The following is a 26,597-nucleotide window of genomic DNA, read 5'->3' as shown; positions in this document are numbered from 1 at the left end:
CAAGTTTATAAAAGTTTGTATAAACTTATTTCATTATCCAAACTACAAAAAAAAATCTTCAGGAATTAAAGCATTACTCAATCCGAGGACCCCAAGATCACCACCCCAACCAAAGGCAGACACTTAACTGAGCCACCCAGGCACCACTAAAGCATTACTTGCAAGAGTTTAGGGGCGCCTGGGTGGCTCAGTCATTAAGCATCTGCCTTCGGCTCAGGTCATGATCCCAGGGTCCTGGGATCGAGCCCCGCATCGGGCTCCCTGCTCCGCGGGAAGCCTGCTTCTCCCTTTCGCACTCCCCCCGGCTTGTGTTCCCTCTCTCGCTTGTCTCTCTCTGCACAAATAAATAAATTTTAAAAATCTTAAAAAAAAAAAGTTTAAATGAACCAATTAAGACTGCAAATGACAGGGGCGCCTGAGTGGCACAGTTTAACATGTGACTTCATTTCTCTTGATTTAGACTCAGGTCATGATCTCAGGGTCATGGGATAAAGCCCCACATCAGGCCTACCACTGGGCATGGAGCCTGCTTACTACTCGCTCTCTCCCTCTCTGCCCCTCCCCCCTAAAATAAATAAATAGATCTTTAAAAAAAAAAACAAAAGACTGCAAAAGATACAAAGTACCCCCAAAAAAGCTACCTTAGAAAATACGTATTTTTGGGGTGCCTGGGTGGCTCAGTCGGTTAAGCCTTCAGCTCAGGTTACCCCAAGGTCCTGGGATCAAGCTCCGAGTGGGGCTCCCTGCTCAGTGGGGAATCTGCTTCTCCCTCTCCCCCTGCCTTTCCCTCTGGCTTGTGCACACGTGCCCTCTCGCTCGCTCACTCTCTCAAAAAAATAAAAGTCTTAAAAAAATAAATAAAAGATTTATTCTCCTTTAAAAAAAAAAAAAAGAAAATACGTACTTACAGGAAATTCCTTTCCCCTTGAGTGACAGAACAAAGTGTCACCAGTAACACAAATAGAGAACCACACATTACCTTTTCTCTTAAGAGAGACCAAAGGATCGGAGGAATAAACTTAATCACCATCCCTTACTCAACCCCAATAAATGCAGGACCATATTCTTTATAAATGTTTGCCACTCTTAATATGAAAATAAGAAGAAAAGATTAATGAATAGTACCTCTGGGTGGCAAATCCATATCCCCTGATGTTAGTCCTATCAAGTTAGGCCTTTGTGCGTGTACTCTGTGTCTATACATAGGTCTGGAAGTGTTTGTTATGCTTGGGGCTTCAGGATTGTAGCCATCTGTGTCATATGTATCTGGTAATACAAAAACTGTAATTAAAAAACAATTATAAAACGCCACTTGGTAATTTTTTTATATTGATAATAGAAAAAGTAAATTATATAACTACTAATACAGAGCTAACACGCTATATATATAAAAAAGAAAATTTAGTTTTATAAAAATAAGTTAAATAAAAAATATAATTTAGTCTTATAAAAATCCTGAGGACTTACATTTAATATACATTCACCATTTCTACATTTTATTCTACATGATTTTAGTGAGAAAAATAAACCTAACAGAGCTAGTCACTCTAAAAATTTTTAAATTCCTTATCTAAACTCTGCTCTAAAACCTCACTACATTATGAATATAAAGAGGGACAAAACTGCACCTGCAGTAAAAAGAGAGGGTGGAGCAGGTGGAGGCTGGTGATGAATGCCAGTTGTTACTACAGTAGGAACAGAACTGGTTGCAGAGTTTGGGGGAGCATCCATGCCAGATGGCTGCAAAGGAGGAAGTGGAGGTGGTGGTCCTGTCAAAACCAAAGAATAAGAAATATCATCTGAAAGCAAACAAATAAAATAAGTTATTGTATATCCAAACATGATATTCTCATTTATCAGCAAAATTATAATATCTATAAACTCAAGTTCTTACAACTGTATTAGTTTTTCAGGGTAAAATATCCTTTTACTATATTCCAAAACAGGTTTGTCTTAAGCTATAAAGAACTACTGAGAGCTGGGATTCATCAGGGATGTGCTAAGTCAGGGCCCCTCCACACCACAGTAAACCATAGGTTTGGCAAAGCCTGCAAAGTGGGGATATATTCTAAATAAGAGTATCTTGCCCTTGGTTTCTAGCAGGCATCTTTAGGATTATTTTAGGTATTTTTAACAAAAGCAAGCATCAAACTATTAACTTTTAAAAAGGCTATGAATGGACAGATAATAGGTACTGGCAAACAAATAGATTTACTTACCTGTGACAGGTGGTAGGCTAGGTGGTAATGGGCCTGGTGGTGGCACTGGGGGTCTCAGATTCACAGGTGGAGGTGTAAGAATTGGCGGAGGTGGGGGAAGCCCAGGAGGAGGTGGTCCTTCAACAACTGGCGGCTGTGCTGGGAAAGGCAGCATGCCGGGAAGATTCACATCTTCTACAACTACAGGGTCACTTCCATGGTCAAAAGGGCACATGTCTCCTCTCATACAGAAACCCTTTTCTGTAAGGAAGAATAATTAGATACATGGAAAGTGTCAGATATATAAATTTTCTGTAAGTTAACAAAGGTAAGATATTTAAAAATAAGAATATTTTTAATATTGGGCCAGTATAACCATAACACAAGAGCTAATTTCCAGTAACATAAAATACTTACAAAGTAAATATAGCTAACATACACATTAAAAAAGTATATCCACAAATTAAAATGAGTATACCTAGCTAGCAAGAGGATACAAAACTTTTACATATTTTCTGTCATCAGAAGCATTTCCTTATTTTTCATTTCCTTTATTTAAATCTCACTTAAAAGGGGCGCCTGGGTGGCTCAGTCATTAAGCGTCTGCCTTCGGCTCAGGTCATGGTCTCAGGGTCCTGGAATCGAGCCCCGCATCGGGCTCCCTGCTCAGCGGGAAGCCTGCTTCTCCCTCCCCCACTCCCCCTGCTTGTGTTCCCTCTCTCGCTGTGTCTCTCTCTGTCAAATAAATAAATAAAATCTTTAAAAATAAATAAATAAATCTCACTTAAAACTTTCAGAATATTGCAACTGTAGTACAATTTACAAAAACTTTTACAGTAAAACTTTGAGAGTCTTCATCTATAAAATTCTTACAGGTGATACTCACATTTCTAGGTTCTAATTACATGCCAATGACCACTGATTTCTAAAGAAGTGAGTTTTGTCAAGAATGTTTCAGTAGCAGATTCCCAGATAAACAACTCAGTAGATACTACTCCTGTTTGTAAACTCCAAAAATATATTAAGACTTATGTGTAAATAAGCACTATCTTTAGATGGATATACAATAGTCAGTAGTGACTAATGAAGGTTTAAATAATACTGAGGAATTCAAGAAGTGCCTAAGACTAACTTACCACCATTAACTGGGCCTTCTATGAATAACTGCAACCTAAACTTGCAGAATTTAGTCAACTGGAAATACTAATTCAGTACTTCAGGAAACAGGAGAAGACTTACCATCATAGTCTCTACACCGTTTCTTTGGCATTGGTGGTCTTACATATGAGTTATGGTCCACTTGGTCTTCATGAAATTCAGACCAACTTTCAGTAGTGTTATTACCATGATGAGTAGGAGCAATTACTGTAATAGTACTGCTCAAAGTAGGTACAGGGTAGTGACCAGATGAAATACTAGGTACCGAAGAGACTGGAGTATAATTGTTTTCTAGTGGATCTGTCCTATCCAGGTCGTATTTAGGTTTTACTAGATCCCTTTCTGCAACAAAACACAAATAACTTATAAAATTATACACTATAAAAAAAAGTCCCAGATCTACAAAACAGTGGTATTTTTGCTAAACAGAGAGAAAATGTTCAAATTGTACACAAGCCCCCTTTTCTTTTAAAAACTACTAAATGAATACACAATGTTCCAAGATAAGCTATTTCTTTTCAATATGACCTGAACTATAAAAATCACACAAAATTTGCTGTACTTAATGAGCTTTTTTTCTTGGAGGGCTGTTTACAGAAAAGAGATCTTTTATTTTCTTCAGTGCAATCTTAGTATGCATAACGTCAGCCCACAAAACAAAATACACAATAAAAGTATGGTTATTTTTTCTGTGATGAACATTTAGTTGTAATCCACCCAAAGATCCTAGCATGGCTTTTTAAATAAATAGTATACACTATTAATAGTATTAAATAGTGAAAACTATTTGTTGAAGATGGAAACGGATGAGCTAAGAGGAAGGAAAAGGAGTTCATATTAAACATGAATAAAACCATTAACTGGGCTGTGTTTGGTCCCAAGGAGAGAGAAAAGGTATGAAGAAGATTAGTTAAGTGAAGCAATGTGCAGAAGGCCTAGATCACAGAGAGGGAAAACTCTAAGAGTAAGAGAGAAGTATAAAGCTTATACAAAGCCTGTAAGTATTATTTCCCAAAGACTAAAGGTGACTGTACAATAAAAGCTAAAAGAGTAGCAAAAAATCTAAGTTTGAGTAAAGGTGTTTTACTTGAAGTATTTTAGTTGTTTTATTGCCTCCAGTATCTTCCTTTAAATAACACACATTGGAAGAAAAATTATACATGTTGGAAATGACATGCTCTTGCAAATATACTCATCTGAAATGAGAATTTTAACTGCTTTCCTAATTTTAAAATATAACTCTTATATATAATAAACTGAACATATTTATACAATTTAATGAATTTTACCTACGTATATACGTGTGAAACCAATCATAACCAAAATAATATAGATACATATTCATGACCCCCAAAAATATCCTTGCACTCCTTGATAATTCTCTGCCCTTTATTCCATCCAAGGCAACCACTGATTTTTTTCTGTCACCAGAGATTAGTTTGCATTTTCTAAAATTTTATATACACGTATATTCTTTTTTGTCTGGCTTCTTTCACTCGGCATTATTATTTTGAGATTCATCCTTTTGTGACATATATCAAAAGTTCCATCCTTTTCTTCCACTGTATGAATGCATCAGGTTATCCATTCACATGACCTTTGGGTTGTTTCTAGTTTTTGTCCATTTCAAAGGAAGGTACCATGATCATTTGAGTACAGTTCTTGTGTGGAAATACACTTTTGTTTCTCTTACATAAATACTTTGGAGTTGGGATGGCTGGGTCATTTGGTAGGTGTAGATTTAAATTTAAGATACTGTGAAAGTGTTTTCCAGAGAGTTCCAGTTTATCTCTATCCTTACCAATATTAGATAAAGTCAGCCTTTTTACTTTTAGTCATTGTTAATGGGCATGCAGTGGTGATTGTGGGGTTTTAATTTACATGAAATAAAATTTTTAAAAGAAATTTTTAAAAAAGCATTCACTTGGACCACAAAATACATCAAAATAGAAAAAATGAAGACAACACTGACAAAAATTAAAAACCATTTTTAAAACCCTCAAATACAGCATATTCACAATAGAAGAATGCTAATCAGAACATACATATGTATGGATTATTTACCCCGGCTTCGTGTTCTGCTTCTGCTTCTAGTCCTGCTTCTATCCCTATCCCGGTCACGAAGCCTCTCTTTACTCCAACTTCGACTCCGACTCCTGCTGTAACTTCGACTTCGGCCCCGTCTTCTATTGTACCGGTCTCTATATGAATCTCTTCGAGGAGGGTTTCGATCATAATCTCTTTTGCGAGAACGATCATCTTTTTTCCTCTCATCACGACTTCTAAAAAAATAAATGATCACTTTTAGGAAAGTAAGTGGGATAGAGAAAATACTCATTAAATGCAAAAGTCACATTTAATTCCTGTAAACATCATGATTCTTTATTCCACCACATATATAGGAAACTCAAATTGAAAAACTGAACATGATCTGCTCAAGAACTCTAAAACCCCTTTTAAGGAAAGTCTCAATCCCTAACCTTATACACAAAGACATCTATACATCTGGCATCGGTACATCACGTCTCCTAGCACATGCTGTCCTGTACAGACACAACCTCATACTTACAGGCATGTAGCGCATCTACTGCCCACACTATTTTTCCCACTTAAGGCTTCAAAAGCATTTAATTTATTCACACTAAAGGGAAACTTCATGCAAAAAAAGGTCTCACATTAAGATTTCACTGGAATTTAAAGCTAGGAAATAAATATAATAATAATGTTTGCCAAGCACTATTCTAAATCTCAATTCCAGGACCTACAAATGTGACACAGATATTCTTAGTAAGAAAGGAACTGAGTTACACTTTCCTAGACCAAAAGAAGAGTAGACATTACTTGCCCCTAGGCGAAAGATAATCAAGTCTAAGCATTCATATAAAAGATATCCAATGTCTAAGCACTGAACATGGTTCAATTAATCAATCACCTATTTTCTCTGTATCGGGAACTTGACTGGGGAGGACTATGATTTAGTCTTCTGGAAAACTTCTTCTCTCGCTCTTCCTCCTTTGTGATCTGATATACAAAGAAAAATTTGCATTAAGTTTAGCAAGTTATTCCTTGCCATGTTACTATCTGAATGATTTAACTGATATTAAAACACAGACGTGAAATTGTTCTCTTCTAAAAGTATTAAAAAAAATAAATCTCTTCTAAGTACAATCATTTAATTTAACCACAGAAGAAAGGTTTGCTGAAAGTTGAAGTGAATGCTAAAGAAACTCAGAAATGTTTATCTTAGATAACAGTGGTGAGAAAACACTTAGGCAAATGTCCTCATTTTAACATTATTAGTAGAAAGTCAATTTTAGTTCTTCTTTCAAAAGTCCAACATACACTCATGTTTTGGTTTCACGGATTTGGCCAGGCACCACACACATCGGGAAATAGAGCAGAATGCATTAGAACTAACCAAGTCAGAAAAAGAGATGTAAGAGAAAATGATATGTAAGGTCAAACAGTTCTCCAGTTCTCAGCAGTATGGCAGCTATATATTCCTCTTCCCTACAAGGGGCCTCCATTCGTATTATATTATTAATAGAAAGCAGCCCTGGAAAACATTCCCTTGATCAGTGCGCTACTTTTCTGAGGCCAGAATTTTCCACACTATACTGTCTAGAACACCGTCACATAGGACATTAATAGGTGTTACTAGAAAAAAAAAAAAAGATTTAGAGGATAAACAAATACAGGAAATACTGAACCTATGGCTTCTGTAAATATGATAGGACTCAAGATTTTGCATTGTTAATAAGAACTCTAAGACAATCTGATGCAGACAGTCTACAGGATAATAAAACAGTGCCCCAGTTTATGCCAGTTGTTCCAATACCCCTCTGGGTAAGAGTCTCTTACAGTCAGAAGTGTCCAATGTTGGGTGATAAATTAAATGGAAATCCTATTAATAGGCCAAACTCTGAGAAACACTGCTTAAAAGCCTTTTTTTTTAAGTCTTTTTCTTATACTTTCATTCTCCTCTTCCCACCCATTTCGACCCTTCCCCACCCCAAAAAAAACAGGGTACAATGCACCTTTTCCCTTCTACTTGCTTCAACACACACTCGCGAATAATTTATGTTGACAGATCATCATATTCCACAGTACATGCTCAACTGGGAACTTTTACTATACCCACGGTATTTTAAATCCAGGTTGTCATCTGACATTTTGACAGTTCTGAAAGATCAGGGATAAATATCCTTCACAACTGGTCAAGAAAACTGTGGAGAAATATTATTATGTCCATAGACGTTAAGACTTAAGGTTTTGCCACTAACTCGTTTTGAGGGAAGACTTCTTATTGCTTCTCAAATCCAGAGAAGACTACTTAAGATTTTCTAAGAATTAAAATATGATTTGCAATAGCAAAAATCTAGAACTAACCCATCAAACTTCCATTGGTGGGCAAAACTTAAATAAATTATTGTGTATCTCTACGTGGTGTAAGCAGTTGCCAGCACAATAGCAACTATCCCTTTCTTCCTTATTAATAGAACCCCTACTGTAAGGTATGAAATATGCACAAAATTATTTCTGGTCTTCTCTCACTGAGAAGTGATAGGGGTGTTTTATGCGATGTCTGTGTAACTATATACATGTGCATGTGTGTAAATATGTTCAGATACAGAATAAAAATATATTTGAGAATTACTATGTAAGGTTATACATATGTTTATATTATTACATAATAAACAAATATTAGTTACATAATCTGTAAAGAAAAAAAGAGTATGAGGGGGGAAAAACCCAATCACATCTTCTACCACACAACAATCTCTCAACAATAGGAACTGCCATTTTATTGAGAACATACTATGTGCTACACACTACGCCAAGTGCTCTATAGACAACATTTTATTATTCCTCACAACAACCCTACAGTGTTTCCATTTCACAGCTGAGTAAACTAAGGCTTGGCAAAGTAACGTTTTCAAGGTCATACAGCACTGACTGATAAATCCAAAATTTTAACCAAGATTTATTTGACCTAAAGCTAGGCCAACTGCAGAAATATACCAGCTTAACTGTCAATTAGTTTTGCTCGAATTACAATCTTTAAACATCAAATTAAGAAGATCTGAATTTTTATGATTATTAAGAATGGCAATCTGGTATAAAAGGTGAATTCTTCTAAAACTCTTAAAAGGATGAAGTCATGCCCACTGCCCTGTCAAGGTCCTTTTACGAGACTACCTTAAAAACAGCCCCCTACAAAATTCAGGCAGGACAGAAGCAAAGAGATCTAATGTCAATCTAATTATTTTCACAGAACACAGATAATGCGAGTCCACAGCTGTAAGATACTATACAGAAAAGAGTTAAAAAGTAAGTCTGAGACTGTCATCCTTAGAAAGGGCTGCTTATTATAAGGTAGGCCCTTGGCTGGTGTCTGTGAAGTTTGATTTCTGGAAGGTTCCCATCATTCCCCGATAATAATAGCTCACTATATGCCTGAATTCTTTGTGTCAACGATATGGTTTTATGCTGAACACATGCTTTCCTCTGGGAGTTTGGAATTTTGGTACCTAGTAGACAGAAGGTGCATCTGTGACCAGCCCTCAATAAAAACCCTGGACACTAAGTCTCTATTGAGCTTCCCTAGTTCAAATGTGTTGAAAACTACTTGTTACAGGCATCCTTTGTGACTCTCCTAGGAGAAGCCTCTAGAAGCTTATGTCTGTTTTCCCCCAGACTTCGCAACACCTACTTTTTCCTTTTGTTGATTTTGCTGTAAAGTCATAGCCATGAGTATGACTATGTGTTAAGTCCTATGACTGCTCCTAGGGATGGTCCTGAGGATTCTTGACACAAACAAAGCAAGTAAACCTCAGTTTAATTATTCCTTATATGTTTTTAAAGAACATCTAAAGTTTAACACAAATCCTTACCTCCTCTTTTTTTATATCTTTTTCTTGGTGCTGAAAAAATTCTACCTTTAAGCTTCCTGATGATGGCTGCTCTGGAGGAGGTAGGTAACTCTTTGTATTCACAGCATCAAAAAGCTTTTCCACAAATATCTGCGTCTCTAACAAAAAAAAAAAAAAATCAAAAAACCAAAAACCCGCAGATTAAAGACATTTGCTAAGATATGAATTCTCCCCTTCTATACATCAGAGTTCAATATGATGAAATACACACTGACTTTTATAACTCTAGAAATTAAACTAAGACCAACAGCTTCCCAACCAGTGTGTCATGACACAAATCCTATGGTAATACTAAACCTATTCAATTTCAGGGTAGTGGAACTAGGATGGCCAGAGCTTCTGGGCCCGTGGCTTCCAGCCATGACTAGTCTCCAGGTACCCTGCGCCCAGAGTGCCAAACACAAATATTATCATCTAGATGGTAGCAAAGTGAAAAAAGTTAGAAACACTATCTAGACAACATCCCAAGTAGTTTCTTAAGCAGTACGATTTTTAAATAAACAAGCATTTATTTACTTAATCTTTTAAGGAGAAATATCGGCTTCCTTTAAGAAAGAGAATAAAGATATTAATGAAAAAGGTTTTCATTATAAATAAGCTATAACTATAATCAGTAATAATACTGTTTATTCAACTTTGCTATAATTAGAGTCTGTTCTCTTATTGAGTTCCTTTAATATTATGGAAAGTCTTGCTTTAAAGGATTTATTAAAATAAACTACTATTTTTAAACCAAAGATCTTACCTTTTTGAAGAAATACATCCAGTTGATCAATACATAATGCCTTTAACTCTTTCTCACTTTTGTCTTTCTTTACCAAAGCGAGAACATATTTTGCTAGGGCTGATGGATCTGCATCACAACTGAAGAAAAAAAGCAATGTTGAAGGAAATTTAGCCATAAACAACTGCACATTCTAAAAATTCCAGTTACAAACAGACTTAGTTGGTATGATAGTTAACTGAATTATATGTAAAAAGCACCTACCCCATGGAAGGCAATGAAGAAATATAAGTTCTCCCTTATAGTAATATATTTTACATGACATACATAGCCATTATTCCGTATTCTTCCACATTTGTACTAATGTATAAACTCGGTAGGCTTTATTATTATTAAAAAGAGAAGTTATAACAAAGTAAAAACAGTACCAGAGCATCAAAAACTATTAGCGTGGAACCAATAAAAACACAAAAAGTGCCCTCCCCTTTCCCCTACCCCAAGAACTAAACAGCTAGAAAACCCAGACAGAGAGGGCACTAAAAGAAAACGTGAAAACATACAACTTTAGAAACAGACCCAAATAAATAAATATATGAATTTTGATTTTATAAAGGTGGCGTCCAAGTCAATGTGCAAGAGATGAACTATACAATAAATGATATTGAGACAAGTGACAGTTATTAAAAACTAAGTTGGTTCTATAACTGATTCCATACACCACGATAAATCTAAAACTGAAAAATATGAAACCACTAAAGTATTAGGAAAAAAACAAGGAAGTTATTTTATAACTCTGGAGTAATGAAGGCTTTCTGAATAATGACAGAAATCTGTATTACAAGAGTAATTTGATTATACAAAAACAAAGGCAAAAACTTCAGAATGAAAAGTCAAAAGACAAATAAAAAAAGTTCAAATAATTTAACCCATTCCAAAAAGTGAATTCTCCTAATATGTAGTTTCTATCAATCAGTTAAGACCAAAATCCTAAGGGAAAGAAGATAAAGAATATGAATAGATACTAAAGAGAAAAAGTAAGTCTAAATATGAGTAAAAATACACCCTCATTCGTAAGAGAAATTCACTTAAGCTATATTGAAATACCATTTTTCAGCTATAAAGCTGGCAAAATCTAAAGATATGAATATATATTCTGCAGATAAGGTATGGGGATACACAGTTTTTAAACACTGTGGCTGCTGTGAGGAGACTGGTAGCATACAATCACAAGTGCAAATGACCTAGCAATTCTATTTCTCTGAAGTTACTTTACAGACATACTTACATATTCAAAGTGACACATACACAGGTCATTGTCACACTGATTGCAAAATAAAAAATGTGCAAAATGTCCATTTACAGAGGACTGGAAAAAGAAATTATACTAATCTACACAAGGGAATGGAATACAGCAAAAAGACACAAAAAAAGAATGAGGAAGTGTTCCAATCATAGAGAAATTTTCCTTATCAATTTGTTATATTCAAAAAGCAAGGTAGAGTTTATAGCAGCAATGTCCACAATAGCCAAACTATGGAAAGAGCCTAGATGTCCATCAACAGATGAATGGATAAAGAAGATGTGGTGTACATATGCAATGGAATATTACGCAGCCATCAAAAAAATGAAATCTTGCCATTTGCAACGACATGGATGGAACTAGAGGGTATTATGCTACGCAAAATAAGTCAATCAGACAAAGACAAGTATCATATGAACTCACTGATAATGACGAATTTGAAAAACAAGACAGAGGATCATAGGGGAAGAGAGGGAAAAATGAAACAGGACGAAACCAGAGAGGGAGACAAACCATAAGAGATTCTTAATCTCAGGAAACCAACTGAGGGTTGCTGGAGTGGTGGGGGGTGGGAGGGATGGGGTGGCCGGGTGATGGACACTGGGGAGGGTATATGCTATGGTGAGTGCTATGAATTGTGTAAGACTGTTGAATCACAGACCTGTACCCCTGAAACAAATAATACATTATATGTTAATAAATTAAAAAAAAAAAAAGGTTGAAGAAAACCGGCTATCATGTTACCATTTGTGTGGGGGAAAGAGAAGAAATTATATATTTGGATTGGCTTATATGTGAATAATAAATATGTGGAAGTACAAACAAGTAATTATGGTTATTGCTTTTTTTTTTGGATGGGGGGAGATAGTGGGGGTTAAGTGAAGGAGGAACAGAGTGAGCAAAGAAAGTTTTTGATGCCTGAGCCATGCCCAATCCTGACAAAAAGCCAGATAATTGTTTTTCAACTAAGCTAAGATTGTTACCCATGTAATTAATGGTCATTTTACAAGTTAGGCTAAATAAGAATAAAATAGTAGCAACAGCCAAGCACTAACATCTATCTACCGAACACCTAGTTTGTGCCATGAACTGTACATACTGTATTTATTAGCTCTATTCTGTAACAGTTCTACAAAAGTATAGCAGTAACCTAGGTCACTGAATCGAAAAGTACATCTTTAAAAAGACAATGAAGAGGGCACCTGGGTGGCTCAGTCGTTAAGTGTCTGCCTTCAGCTCAGGTCATGATCCAAGGGTCCTGGGATTGAGCCCCACATCGGGCTCCCTGCTCAGTGGGAGGCCTGCCTCTCCCTCTCCCACTCCCCCTGCTTGTGTTCCCTCTCTCACTGTCAAATAAATAAATAAAATCTTAAAAAGAAAAAGACAATGAAGAACTTTGGTTGCACAGTAGAAAACACCTATAGAAAAACCTGACTGCAAGTGAATCAACAGGCGTAATTCAACCATTTGTGTTTTGCTTTGTTGTATTATAAAGGCTACACAGATAAATTTAATACAGCGTCAGAACTGACAAATAGTCTATTAAGGAACTAGTATAGCATTTATCATATGTTCTAAGACTTCCTAGTCTACGTTACTGTGGTCATTAAATACGTCTTCCAATTCTTCACTCCTCCCTTTAGAAGGTAGAGCCTGATTCCCCACCCTTTGAGAGTAGGCTCAATTTAGGGACTTGCTTCTAAACAAACAGCAGAAGTGATGGTGTCTACCTTCTGAGACTAGGACATACAAAGTATTGTGGCATCATCCTTGCTCTCTCTCTGGAATCACTTCTAGAGACAACAGCTGCTATGTTCCAAGGACACTCAAGCAGCCTTATGGAAAGCACCATGTGGCAATGAAATGAGGGTTCCAGTCAACAGTCAAGAGGACTGAGGTCTCTTGCCAATACCCATATGTGAATGAGCTTGGAAGCCGATTCTAGTCACCGTAGAACCTTGAGAAGACTGCAGAACTGATCTACAGCTTAACTGCAATCTCATGATTCAGAGCCAGAAATACTCCACTAACCTGCTTCCAAATTCCTGACACAGGAATGATAAATGTCATGAGGGGATAAATGTCTGCTGTGTTACTAAGTTAAGTTGCAGGATAATTTGTCAGTAATCATACTTTTCTCATAGATCTATTTCCATTTATTTACAAAGACTTGAAATGGGCTATTAAACAAGAAACAAGAAAAAATTCTACTTTAATGGTACATGAAAGATTTTTGTAAAGACTTTTTCTTTGAAATTTACTTCAATATACTTAAACTAACCTTTTAAAAAAATACAGACAAAATGATTTATGATTTTTTCATGTTTTATCATAATGAGCACAGAAATACTTACATCTGTGATGAAATAAGCACAAAGAAATGGGACAAATATAACCTCATGATGATCTATAGATATACTTACATCCAGCAATTTGGTAATACTGCATGACGAATCATGAAACAATGCCTATTCAGGTTAGGTAATCTGAATAAGCACAGTCAACTAAACACTTAACTAGACATCAAGCTAAACATACTTCAGTTTACTGAAAAATCACTGTGAAACATAATACTACCACTATGTTATACTGTTTTATTGCAACTGCTGTTAATAAACAAATTTAGAGGGGCGCCTGGGTGGCTCAGTCATTAAGCTTCTGCCTTCAGCTCAGATCATGATCCCAGAGTCCTGGGATTGAGCCCCACACCGGGATCCCTGCTCCACTGAGAGCCTGCTTCTCCCCCTCCCGCTCCCCCTGCTTGTGTTCCTGTTCTCGCTCTCTGTCGAATAAATAAATAAAAATCTTTAAAAATAGATAAATAAATTTAGAGTCTCCACATTGAGTCCAAATCCTATAATTTAATTCAACATTGGTCTTATTGTGAATTTTCAACTTAATAATGGCCTTGCTAATGACTTAACCGTGACTTCACATTTCTCTTAACTAAACACCAAATCTATTCCACTGCCACTCCGTTACTTTTCTAAATATGATACTTTAAGTCAATCAAAATTTTAGCAGTTAAAAATATAAGGGTGCTGGGGTGGCTCAGTCAGTTAAGTGTCCGCCTTCAGCTCAGGTCATGACCTCAGGGTCCTGGGATTGAGCCCCACGTTGGGCTCCCTGTTCAGCAGGGAGTCTGCTTCTCCCTCTCCCTCTTCTGCTCCCCACTATTCGAGCTCTCTCTCAAATAAATAAAATCTTTATAAAAAAATGCAGAAAAAGGCCTTTGTGATTTCTGTATTTATTATGGTTTATAGACCACAGTTTTATAAAACAAGACAGAATCATTCCTGAACAATCACTGCTCAACATCTCCTACAGGAAGCTACTGAACTGAATAAAAAAAATAAAATAAAATCACAACCACCACAGCAAATCAACTACCATACACAAAAATTCTAAATCCTTGACACAGTCTGAAAGGGCAAATTACTCTTTAAAATTTGTTAAACTGCAAATTATACAGTAGAAACAAGGTTTATAATTTCACATTTAATGGCAAAATGGGTGAATTTACATTTGAGAGGCAATTTTTCTTAAATCCGATAAAAAGTCATTTCATATTTAATATTTTTTAAAAAAAAGATATGTACTTGTAAATTACAGCTAAGTAAAAGAATATCTGAACTATAGAAGTTTAATAATATGCCACGTTATAAATTAAGGAGAAAGGGTAAAATACGCGTTCTCTTTTCTACGTTTTAATTAAAAGTGCCAATGCTACTTCATCTGAACACCCAGCAACAACCTGCTACGCAAAATTAATGCAGTAAAAATGTTTAAACTACCTAATCAAAAGAAAATTATATTAAGATAGTAAGGGATAATTTAAAAAAAAAAAAGTCTCCATGGCAAGCAAGACTATTCATACAGTACTTTACGGCACCAGTTGCCACTGCTGATGATAGGTTTGCAGTCTGAATGAACAGATCTTGTCAGAGCTAGACTTTACCCTATGCTATGTTACTAGCATTCTAGAAACAGTTAAAGAAAAGTGGGACTGAAATCTTTCAGATCAGAGAGAGAAAGGGGACAGATTTTGAAAATGTTTAAGTACAAAGAACACTGAGTGACAGACTTCATCCATATCTAAGCAAACAGGCTGAATTCCCACTGATTCTATGTTCCATAAAGACTTCTCAATCCAGTAAGTACAGAATCTGCCAATAAAGCATCAAACTAACCACAGAGTGCTCCAATTACGTGTGTGTGTGTGTGTGTGTGTGTGTGTGTGTGTGTGTGTGTGTGTGTGTGTGTGTGTGTGTGTGTGTGTGTTGGGGGATTGAGAGGGTTGGGTGGGCAAAACAAACTACAAAATAAGGCCGGCATGAGACACGACCTGCCAACAGCATTTGTGAAAGGCGGGGTGGAGGAGGAGCAACTAAGTATTTTAGTATGTCAAATGAGATAAAGTGTGAAATGGTTGGGGGAAACCTTAAATCATAAAGATGCAATAAGAAAACAGTACTAGAGAGGAAACAGCGCAGTTCCCAAGTCGTAGGGAGAGCCACTGCTTTCACTTCAAGGTGTCACCTTTTACAAATACATAAGCAAACTCAAACAGATTCCCAGAAAATGACCAGAATGGTAAATGGATATCAGTATCAGAGAGCTTACAAGGGATTCTCAGCCTGGAAAATTGAAATGTCAGAGAGAACTTGGTAGGTTTTCAAATAATTGAAGGGCTATCACAAGAAAGATTACACTTATTCAAGACATCCTCCACGGGATATAATTAGAACCAATAAGTGGAAGGAACAGATTTTGGCTTAAAATAGAGATGAACTTTTTTAATAATCAGAGGCCTCCCAAAGGCAGAATAAACTGCTTGAAAGAAAAGTGCATTTTCCATCATTAGAATGGTTTCAAGCACAGGCTGAACAGCCCCTGGCAGATAAGCACTGGATTGAATAGTAAATCCCTCACAAACCTGAAAGAGTATAATCCTTAGGTTTAATTTTGTTTGTGGAATACTGTGACAAATATATGAAATATAATATAGTATTCTTTTCAATTATTTTGTAAATATTAGCAATAAAAAAATTTAAGTGACCTGGCACTACAGATAAAATACGTGCTATATGAGAGTTTTATCAAAAACATACCAAAACCCAAAAACAGAAGTTCTTACACACATGTGTAGCCTCTGGGCCTAACACAGTACCTAAGAGAGAATACAGAGAAAGAGAGAATATATACAAATCTATCTCACTAGATCAACAGCTCACTTTTATTAAGGACCCTTTCTTTTTCATCTTCATGAAGTACTTAGAATAAAATAAGTTGATTATCTTCCAAATATCACATTCATCTTTCAAAAATATTTAACAAGCACCTACTATGTAAGGCACTGTTCTAGATCCTGATGATGCAACTTCGAAAAAAAATTCAGTCCTTGTCCTCACAGAATTTACACTGGGGCTGTTGAAGCTCCAGTGGAGGAGACACAATACGTACATAGATACACACAACATATTGACATGTAGACAAGTGCTCTGAGGAAAAATAATGTAAAGCATGAAGATAAAATACAGAGTAAAAGGAATGAAGAGAAGGAAAGAGGAAAGAACAAGAAAGAGGAGAAAAAAATGAATGAATATATATTAGATGAAATCATCAAGGAAGAACCCTGATGAAGTAACCATTTAAACAGGGATCAGAATTTAAACAGGGATCAAAATGGAGTACAAGCAAGCTTTGGGCTATCTGGAAAAAGGACAGCCCAGGCCGAGGGAGCCCAACAAAAAAGGTCTGAACTGGACACCTACTTATACATGAGGCACAGGAGTCCAGTGAGTTGGAGAAAACAGAGTATTCATGAACAGCTGGATATCTAATCTCTCACCTCTTTAAAGATTTAAAATCAAATGCTCAATGAGCTTTAACAAATTAAAGGTCCAGATCACCATGAAGTCATTCAAACCAATGATTTTAAAGGCATAAAAGTAAAATTTTAACAATCTCTGAATTTGTGTTAAGGATATAGTAATAATAATGAAAAACATTAGTAGGGGTAACCATCTAAGAAGGTCATTCTTTTCCAAAAGTATCTGAGGAGGGAAGTACATATGCTAAAAAAGTTGGAGAAGCCAAAGCAATGCAGAAAATCAAATGTTAATAATAAAATAAAACCTCCCAAAAGAACTGACATGAATCAAATCACTCTTAGATATAAAGACTGTAAATTAATCTTCCTAACACACTCTTCATATTAGTTTTTACTTTTCAATTTAGGACTTTCAAAATAGTAATGACAAGGAAAACAAGAAAAGCTAGCCTTCCAGTACATTCTTTCAAAAAGAAGTTTGTTTTGCTTTGCTCAAGTTTCTTGGAGGCTTTAGAAATTCAGTGGAAGATAACTGAAGGAATTTAACCCAAGCTTCCATTTTTGGTAATCTTGAGAAGGTGTAGCTGGAGGTGGCAGTGGAAATTAAAAATTAAATTTAAATATGTTAACTCAGTAACTTTAGAACACGGATATACACCCACATCTGTTCCTTCCAAATTTTCACTTTATATTCAAGAAAAATATCTAATTTGCATCAAAGTCATAGTTCTATTATTCTGTACTTAGGATTACTCTTTTAAAACTCCAAATCCTATTACAACAAATATAATACATACACTGAAAAATTCAATTGCCATTGTTTACTATACAGTTTCATTCAATTCAAATAAGGAAGCAAAAATGGATTATTTGTATGTAGTAATTAGCTACAGCAAAAGTTATTCATTAAGAATTATCATACCCACTTCATATCTAAACATGATCCATCCATGAGTGTAATACAAATCACTTCTTACCACTGCAAACTTAACCACTACATGTAATTACATGTAATTACAACACTGAAAACTATTCAGTCAGTTCTCTCATTCCCTGTATTACCCAAGAAATAGCAGCAATGCCTTCTTTCCTTGAGAACAGTAGTCCTCAAACATTTTGGTCTCAAGATCGATTTACATGTTAAAAACTATAGAGAACTCCAAAGAGCTTTTATTTAAAAGGGCTACATCTATCAATATTTACCATATTAGCAAAACTGAAAAAAATTAAATTAGTTTAAAATAACAAATCAAATAAATAACAAACCTACAATTTAACATAAGAAGCCCTTGGGGGGGGTGGCATTCAAAAGGAGGAATTTAATAAATGGAGACTCTAAGGGTGTAAGGCTAACTTTAGGCACAGCTGGATTCAGGAGTTCAAATGATATCACCAGGACCCTCTTTCCATTCTGCTTTCCCTTGAATTCATTTCATTTTAAGCAGGCCCTCTCCACATGGCAACAAAAACAGCCCTGAGCAGCTCCAGGTTTACATCATTCTGATAGCTAGTGAATCCAGGGAAAGGGGACTGCTTTCCTCTCCTCCTGCATCATATTGGTCCTTGAAAATTACTCAAGAATCTTCCCCAGTTTGGGTCATTTCCCTACGCAGGGCAGGGATGGGCAGAGTTCCATGAGTAAAAGCCTCCCCTGAAACTAAATACCCTATTTTTTAATGAAAAAACAATTATATTTCTACAACAGAATAAAAATTTGGTGAGAAAACTGACAATGTGTCACAATTTTGCAAATACCATTAAATGTCTGGCTTAAAAGACGACAGAACAATTTTAATATCTACTTTTATATTCAATCTGTTGGGATATACTATTTTGGTTGAAATGCATAAAGAAATCTGACCTCATACAGATCTATAGTTAGAAAAGGGAGGACTTCACAGACCCTATGAAAGGTCTCAGGAAAGCTCAGGAGTCCTCCCATCACACTTGAGAACCACGGTTTTAAAATTCATTTTAAAAGTATCTGTTAAGTAACTGATTCAAAGACAAAGTCAATCCTCATCTTCTCAAAGACAAGGCCCACCAACTCAGATTGGAAAACTCTATGCTGTTCACAGCAAATAACAGTAGCCCAAATGGCAAACTGAGCACAGACAGGTATAGTTATAGTATCATGTCACAGAACTCTCTCTTAAAAGTGGGACTGGAGGTGAAATGCTGATATGGCAGCCCACAGCAAAACTGCACATTTAGTACATGTTTTATATTCCAATTCAGAGAAGACTTGAGTTCTCTGGGAAAGGACTCTGGCCTCCAAAGGCTACCTACCTCTTCAGTTACTCATATTCACATTTTACCTACTTATAAACCAGAGCCGAGGTATTTCATCCTTTCAGTTACTAAGAGAGAGAGGAAGCCAGGAACCATTTTCTTTCATAACCAAGAAGAGACAGAATTATCCAAAAGAAATAGCACTAAGACAAGAAGTCTGAAAAAAAAAAACTTAGCTAACTGAACTTTAAAATAATTCAGTATGTAACCTGAAAATAAAAAGAAATTCCCCCTACCTGTTTTTCAAGAGCCACAGAATCCCCCTTTCTGAATACTCATGAGTAAATTTTAACCCTTTGGAAGAGATAAATAACAAAATTCAACTAAGTAGAAACATTCTATAAATTTTTCCTGAAATGCCAGACCTTAAGATCTGTAAGCATGTCTGTCCTGTTAAATTGTTGCTATGGGTATGCTATGCTTGTCTGTTTCCCCTACAGGGATTCTAGGTAACTATGTCTACCTTTTCCCCAGACCCAACTACAATGTGTTGAAAAGTAGCAACTAATTACCATACTATGTAAGAGCACATTAAATCAAGAGTATTATCAACAAAAACTCACAAAAAACAGCTCTTAGTTTAGGTCAAAACCAATTATGACAAGTTCAAAGACCTGTCACAGATACAAAAAAAGTCAATAAAATGTCTCAGCATACTGACAAGTCTTTCCTCCTTGCCTTTCCTCCTCATATATATTCAGTACACAAGTCCCAAGAATATTGCCATTTCTTCTCAATCTCCTGCCGAAGTCCAAATTCAGGCATTTCACAACTCACTCTTAAATCTACAAGAAAAAACTGCTAACTAATCTTCTTTGCCTCCAAAAACGCTATATAATCAAACATCTACACACCCCAGTATCCTTTAAAAAAAAAAAAAAAAACTGATCAAGTTACTACCCAGATTTATCTTTCCCAGTATACCACAAGCTAGTCCCCAAAACGTCCAAACACTTCAGCATGGCAACAAAATTTAATCTAACTCTGAAACCAACAAAGGCTGCTGGATTTAAAAGCCTCTTCCTAACCAAAATGAATAGTCCTAATTCCTCACAGAAATGTTCTTCCAATTCTGGCTATTTAATGTCATCAGAAGCTTCAAACTTTAAGAGAATCCAATTTGAGAGAGTGCATGAAAAACTTCAGAGACTGGTCACTGCAAGTGTATGAACAGTTTTCAAATGGGATCTACCTCGTTCACTATTATAAAGAATGAAACTTTATAAAAGGTAAAGTAAAGGGGCGCCTGAGTGGCTCGGTCGTTAAGCGTCTGCCTTCGGCTCAGGTCATGATCCCAGGGTCCTGGGATCAAGCCCCGCATTGGGCTCCCTGTTCCGCGGGAAGCCTGCTTCTCCCTCTCCCACTCCCTCTGCTTGTGTTCCCTCTTCGCTGTCTCTGTCAAATAAATAAATAAAATCTTAAAAAAAAAAAAAAGGTAAAGTACTAGAGATATAAAAATAATATAAACCTATGACTATAGTCACATTGGCAATCTCTTATAAAATGCCCCCCAAAAGGTCTTGAAGTACTTATTACATTTAAAACTATATTAGACATCAGCATCATTGCAACATGACTCCTTCCCTTTTTCTCTCCTCTTTGATTTACAACTAATTAGATATCCATAACTGAAGAGGGAAAAAAGCACCTCTGCACAGGATAGCAGAACACCTGAGAGATCTATCCATCTGTGCACCCAGAAGTGAGTGGACTGGATCACAGAGGCTATAGCAACAGCAGACAAGGTGGTGCCTGGTCCAGCAGGAAGCCAGCACAACCTTTGCAGCAGAGGAGGTGGTGGGTAAAGGCAGGAGAATAGGGCTCTGTCTGACCATGCATGCTAAAGCTACAAAAACCAGTTGCTCTCTCTGCAGAGAGACCACAGTGACTGGGAAGAGGGGAAGGAAAGGGAAGTAGGCAAAGAGAACTGAAGGAAAGGGTCTCCTGCTATCTGCCCCGGGGAGGTAAGAGGACCACCCATGGACCTCTGGTACCCCCACCACCACCACCAACTTGAGGATCCCCCGCAGACCACTAGCATACCAAAACCCTGAAGTGCTAAATATACACCTCTCCCCAAGCTCTGCAGCCACCCTTTGGTCCCCCCCTTTTTTTTTTCTTTTAAATGTACCTGCTGAACAACCTTAACGTGAGTCAGCTCTGGTAAGAGAAACCAAAAGCTTGTACTATAGTGCCACCTTCTGGGAAACAAAATGAAGGCTCCTAATTACAAACCTGCTGAATTGTTAAGAATCAAAGCAAACAAAACCTTGCCTAAAATAAGAAAGATGTTTACTACTTCAAATGGCGAAGTCGAAGCACTTCCTATCAAACACCATGAAAAGTCACAGTAATATAGTGTCACAATAAAAAATGACAATTTTCCAGCAACTGAACCCAAAGACATGAAATACTGTGATCTAACTGATAAGGGATATAAAACAGCTATTATGAAGAAATTCAATGAGTTACTAGAAAACTCAGAAAAGCAACTCAATTATCTCAGGGATAAAATTAACAAAGAAAAGGAGTATTTTACTGGAGAGATTAAAATTGTAAAAAAAAAAAAAAACCCACAATTCTGGGGTGAAGAACTCAATATATGAAGAATGAATTAGAATGCACTGGAAATGGAGAAGATCCTATGGAAGAGAGAATTAGCACACTCAAGGATAGAAATATAGAAATGATTCAGATGGAAGAGGAGAAAGAACTAAGATTTTTAAAAAGTAAAAAAACCCAGGGCACCTGGCTGGCTCAGTCAGTAAAGCGTAACACTCTTGATCTCAGGGTCATGAATTCAAGCCCCACAATAAAAGTATCTCAAAAAAGAAGAGTGGGAGAAGGGAGCACAGAACATATTTAAATGATAGTTGAGAACTTCCTAAACCCAAGGAAAGAACTGGATATACAAAACCACAAAGCTAACAGAACACCTTATTATACCAACACAAAAAGACCTTCTCCAAGATACATTATATGAAAACTGTCAAAAGTCAACAAGAATTTTAAAGCCCAGGAAAAAAGAGAGTAACCTACAAAGGTACTCCCATAAGGCTATCAGCTGACTTCTCAGCAGAAACTCTATACTCCAAGAGAGAATGGAATAACCTATTCAAAACCCTCAAAAGATAAAAACCACCAGCCGCTAGCAGTTATTTTTGAGATACAAAGGAGAAAAAAGGTTTTCCCAGACAAACAGAAGTTGAGAGAGTTCACTATCACTAGACATGCTCATAAGAAATGTTAAGGGGTGCCTGAGTGGCACAGTTGGCTAAGTGTCCAACTCTTGGTTTTCACTCAGGTGGTAATCTCAGTGTCGTTAAAATGAGCCCTGCATCTGGCTCCATGCTCGGCATGGAATCCACTTAAGACTTTCTCTCCCTCTTACCCTCCCTCCCATGCTTGCTTGCTCCCTTTCTTTCTCTCTAAAATAAATATATCTTCCCAAAAAAAAAAAAAGTTAAAAAGAGCTCTTCAAGCTGAAATGAAAAGACCAAAGTACAGAAAACTCTGATTAAGGTAATAAATAGAATGCTCAGAATTAAAATACTGTAACTCTTTTTTAGAATAGTATATCAAACTCTTTAACTATGGCACAAAGGTTTAAAAAAGCGTATCAAAGAGGCACCGGCTGGCTCAGGTGGTGGAGCATATGACTCTAGATCTCAGGGTTGTGAGTTCGAGCCTCACATTGGGCATGGAGCCTACTTAACATAAAAAAAATTAGAAATTTTTAAAAAGCACATTATTAAAAATATAGCTACAACTTGATAATGAAACCACAATATAAAAAGATATAACTTATGGGGCGCCTGGGTGGCTCAGTTGGTTAAGCGACTGCCTTCGGCTCAGGTCATGATCCTGGAGTCCCGGGATCGAGTCCCACATCGGGCTCCCTGCTCAGCAGGGAGTCTGCTTCTCCCTCTGACCCTCCCCCGTCTCATGCTCTCTCTCTCTATCTCATTCTCTCTCTCAAATAAATAAATAAAAATCTTTAAAAAAAAAAAAGATACAACTTATGACATCAAAAATATAAAAGGGGAAGTTTAAAAAGATGGAATCTTTATAGGCAAATGAAGATAAATTTTTATTAGCAGAAAAAGGACTGCTTGTCTAAGATTTTTTTTATGTAACCTCATGGTAACCACAAAGCAAAAATCTACAGCAGATACATGAAACTAAAAAAATGGGAGACTGAGCAAATCACCATGGAAAACCAACTTACAGACAGAAACAAAAGGAAAAACAATGGAAAAAAAAAAAAAAAGAACCAGAAGAAAAAAGATGAAATAGCAGTAGTAAATCCTTACATATCAATAATCATCCTAAACATAAATGAACTAACTCACCAATCAAAGCAGAATGGCTGGATGGATTAAAAAGACAAAACCCAACTACATGCTGCCTACAAGAGACTCATTTCCACTCTAATGACACACATAGGCTCAAAAGTGAAATGATAGAAGATGATATTCATTCGAAGCAAACAAAAACAAAAAGGTGGGCAGAGCCATAATTACATTAGACAAATAGACTTCAAGCCAAAAAAGGTAACAAGAGTCACAGAATGTCATTATATAATAAAAGAGTCAATACATTAAGAAGATATAGCAATGTTAAATATACACACTCCCAAATCCTGAGCAATGAAATATATTAAGCAACTAAAAAAGATCTTAAAGGAAAAACAAACAGCAATACAATAAGTAAATGTAGGGGATTTCCATACCCGACTATCTGTTATGGACAGATTATCAAGGCAGAAAATCAACAAGGGAACATTGGAATTGAACCACATTTCAGAACAAATGGTCTTAACAGACCTATATAGAACATTCCATCCAACAGCAGCAAAATAAACATTCTTCTCAACTGCACATGGAACAGTCTCCAAGACAAAGCACAAGATAGGCCACAAAACAAATCTCGGCAAATTTAGGAAGACAGAAATCATACCAACTATCTTCCCTAACCACACTGGTAGAAACTAGAAATCAACAAGAGGAAAGTAAGAAAATCTACAAATACGTGGAAACTAAGCAATGTACTTCCAAACCACTGGGTCAAAGAAGAAACCAAATGGGGAATAAAAAATTATCTTGAAATAAACACAACATATCAAATATTGTGGGATGCAGCAAAAGCAGTTCTGAGGAAAATTTATAGCAGTAAGTGCATATATTAAAAAATTAGAAATACCTCATATAAACAACTTAACTTTACAACTCAAGGAACAAAGAAAAGAATAAATTAAGCCCAAAGTTAGAAGAAAATAATAATGATTAGAGTAGAAATACATGAAATAAATACCAGATAAACATCAGAAAGGATTAACAAAACTAAGAGCTGGTTCTTTGAAAAGATAAACAAAACTGATAAACCTTTAGCTAGACTAAGAGGAAAAGAAGTGAACGCTCCAAAAAAAAAAACAAAAAATAAAATCAGAAATGAAAAAGAAGGGTGCCTGGGTGGCTCAGTTGGTTAAGGGTCCGCCTTCGGCTCAGGTCCTGATCCAGGGTCCTGAGATCAAGTTCTACAATGGGTTCCCTGCTGCTTCTCCCTCTGCCTTTGCCCACCCCCATCTCTCATGAATAAATAAAATCTTAAAAAAAAAAAATGAAAAAGAAGGCATTACAATACAATAGCTATTACAGAAATACATAAACTCTTCAGGTACTATGAATAATTATATGCCAACAAATTATACAAACTAGATGAAATGTATACATCCCTAGAAACAGCCTACCAAAACTGAATCAAGAAGAAACAGAAAATCTGAACAGACCAATAATTAGTAAAGAGATTGAACGGGTAATCAAAATCTCCCAAAACAAGAAAATGCCAGGACTAGATGGCTTCAGTGGAGAAGTCTATGATGCATCTAAAGAATTAACCCCAATCATCCTCATAGTCTTCCAAAATAATGAGGAGGAAACACTTCCTGACTTCTTTTATGAGGCTAGCATTACCCTGACACCAAAACCAGATAAGGATACCCTGACACCAAAACCAGATAAGGATACCACAAAAAAACTACAGACCAATATCCCTAATGAATACATATGCAAAAATTCCCAACAAAATATTAGCAAACCAAATGCAAGAACACATTAAAGGGAGTATACATCACAACCAAATGGGATTTATCCCTGGGATGGAAGAATGGTTCAAAATATGCAAATCAACAAATGTAAGACATCGTATCAGTAAAATGAAAGATGAAAATCACACGATCTCAACAGATGTAGAAAAAACATGACAATATACAACATCCCTTCATAATAAAAAACCTTAACTGACAGACTAGAGCCATAACCGCAACACAATAAAGGCTATCATATAGGACAAACTCACAGCTCACATTATACGCAATGGAGAAAAACTGAAAGCTTTTCTTCTAAGATCAGGAATAAGACAATGATGCCCACTCTCATCTCTCCTATTCACTATAGAACTGGAAGTCCTTGCTAGAGCAATTAGGCTAGTCAAAAGAATAAGAGGCATCCATATTGGAAAATAAGATGTAAAACTCACTATTTCCCAATGACATGATTTTATTTAAAAAAAAAAAAAAAAAACCCAAAGATTCGACCAAAAAGCTTTTGGAACTAATCAATGATTGCAGTAAAGTTGCAAAATACAAAATCAACATACAGAAGTCAGTTGCATTTCTTTATGCTAATGATGAAACACTGAAAAATAAAGAAAACTATCCCTTTCACAATACCACCGAAAATAAGAAAATACCTAGGAATAAATTTAAGCAAGTGAAAGATCTGTACAACAAAAACTACAAGACTGTGAAAGAAATCAAAGAAACAAACGGAAAACTATCCCATGTTTATGGAGCGGAGGAATTAATATTGCGAAATTGTCCATCATTGCTCAAAGCAATCTAAAGATTCAGTGCAATCCTGATCAAAATTCCAATAGTATTTTTCAGATAAATAGAACAAACAATTCTAAAACTTGTATGGAACCATGAAAGACCCTGAATAGTCAAAGCAATCTTATAAAAGAACAAAGCCAGAGGCACCATACTCCCTGATTTCAAACTATATTACAAGGTAATTAAAAGTGTGGTATTGGCATAAAAACATAGATCAATAAAACAGAACAGAGCCCAAAAATAAACCCATGTAAACATGGTCAATTA

The 26,597-nt window shown here is 36.1% G+C and overlaps 1 protein-coding gene across 12 annotated transcripts in view; it reads right to left on the bottom strand.

The window, feature by feature from the left end:
• The window catches only part of RBM26 (RNA binding motif protein 26), an 87,944-nt gene that overhangs the window by 45,306 nt on the left and 16,041 nt on the right, over positions 1-26,597 (bottom strand). For 5 of the 12 annotated variants that reach the window (XM_035726483.1, XM_035726484.1, XM_027588116.2 and 2 more), the window contains 8 exons: positions 10,035-10,153; positions 9,251-9,387; positions 6,289-6,377; positions 5,421-5,638; positions 3,438-3,698; positions 2,220-2,459; positions 1,629-1,799; positions 1,126-1,281 (listed from right to left, as the gene is read on the bottom strand). In XM_035726483.1, the coding sequence (XP_035582376.1) occupies positions 1,126-1,281; positions 1,629-1,799; positions 2,220-2,459; positions 3,438-3,698; positions 5,421-5,638; positions 6,289-6,377; positions 9,251-9,387; positions 10,035-10,153 (1,391 nt within the window). The remainder of the gene's footprint in view (positions 1-1,125; positions 1,282-1,628; positions 1,800-2,219; positions 2,460-3,437; positions 3,699-5,420; positions 5,639-6,288; positions 6,378-9,250; positions 9,388-10,034; positions 10,154-26,597) is intronic. The other 7 variants (XM_035726492.1, XM_035726488.1, XM_035726491.1 and 4 more) reach the window with 3 other exon arrangements.

Source organism: Zalophus californianus, chromosome 3 (assembly GCF_009762305.2).
Source record: "Zalophus californianus isolate mZalCal1 chromosome 3, mZalCal1.pri.v2, whole genome shotgun sequence".
Lineage (NCBI taxonomy): Eukaryota > Metazoa > Chordata > Mammalia > Carnivora > Otariidae > Zalophus > Zalophus californianus.
The sequence above is the reverse complement of the archived record's forward strand: the minus strand, read 5'-3'. Positions and strand labels throughout refer to the sequence as shown.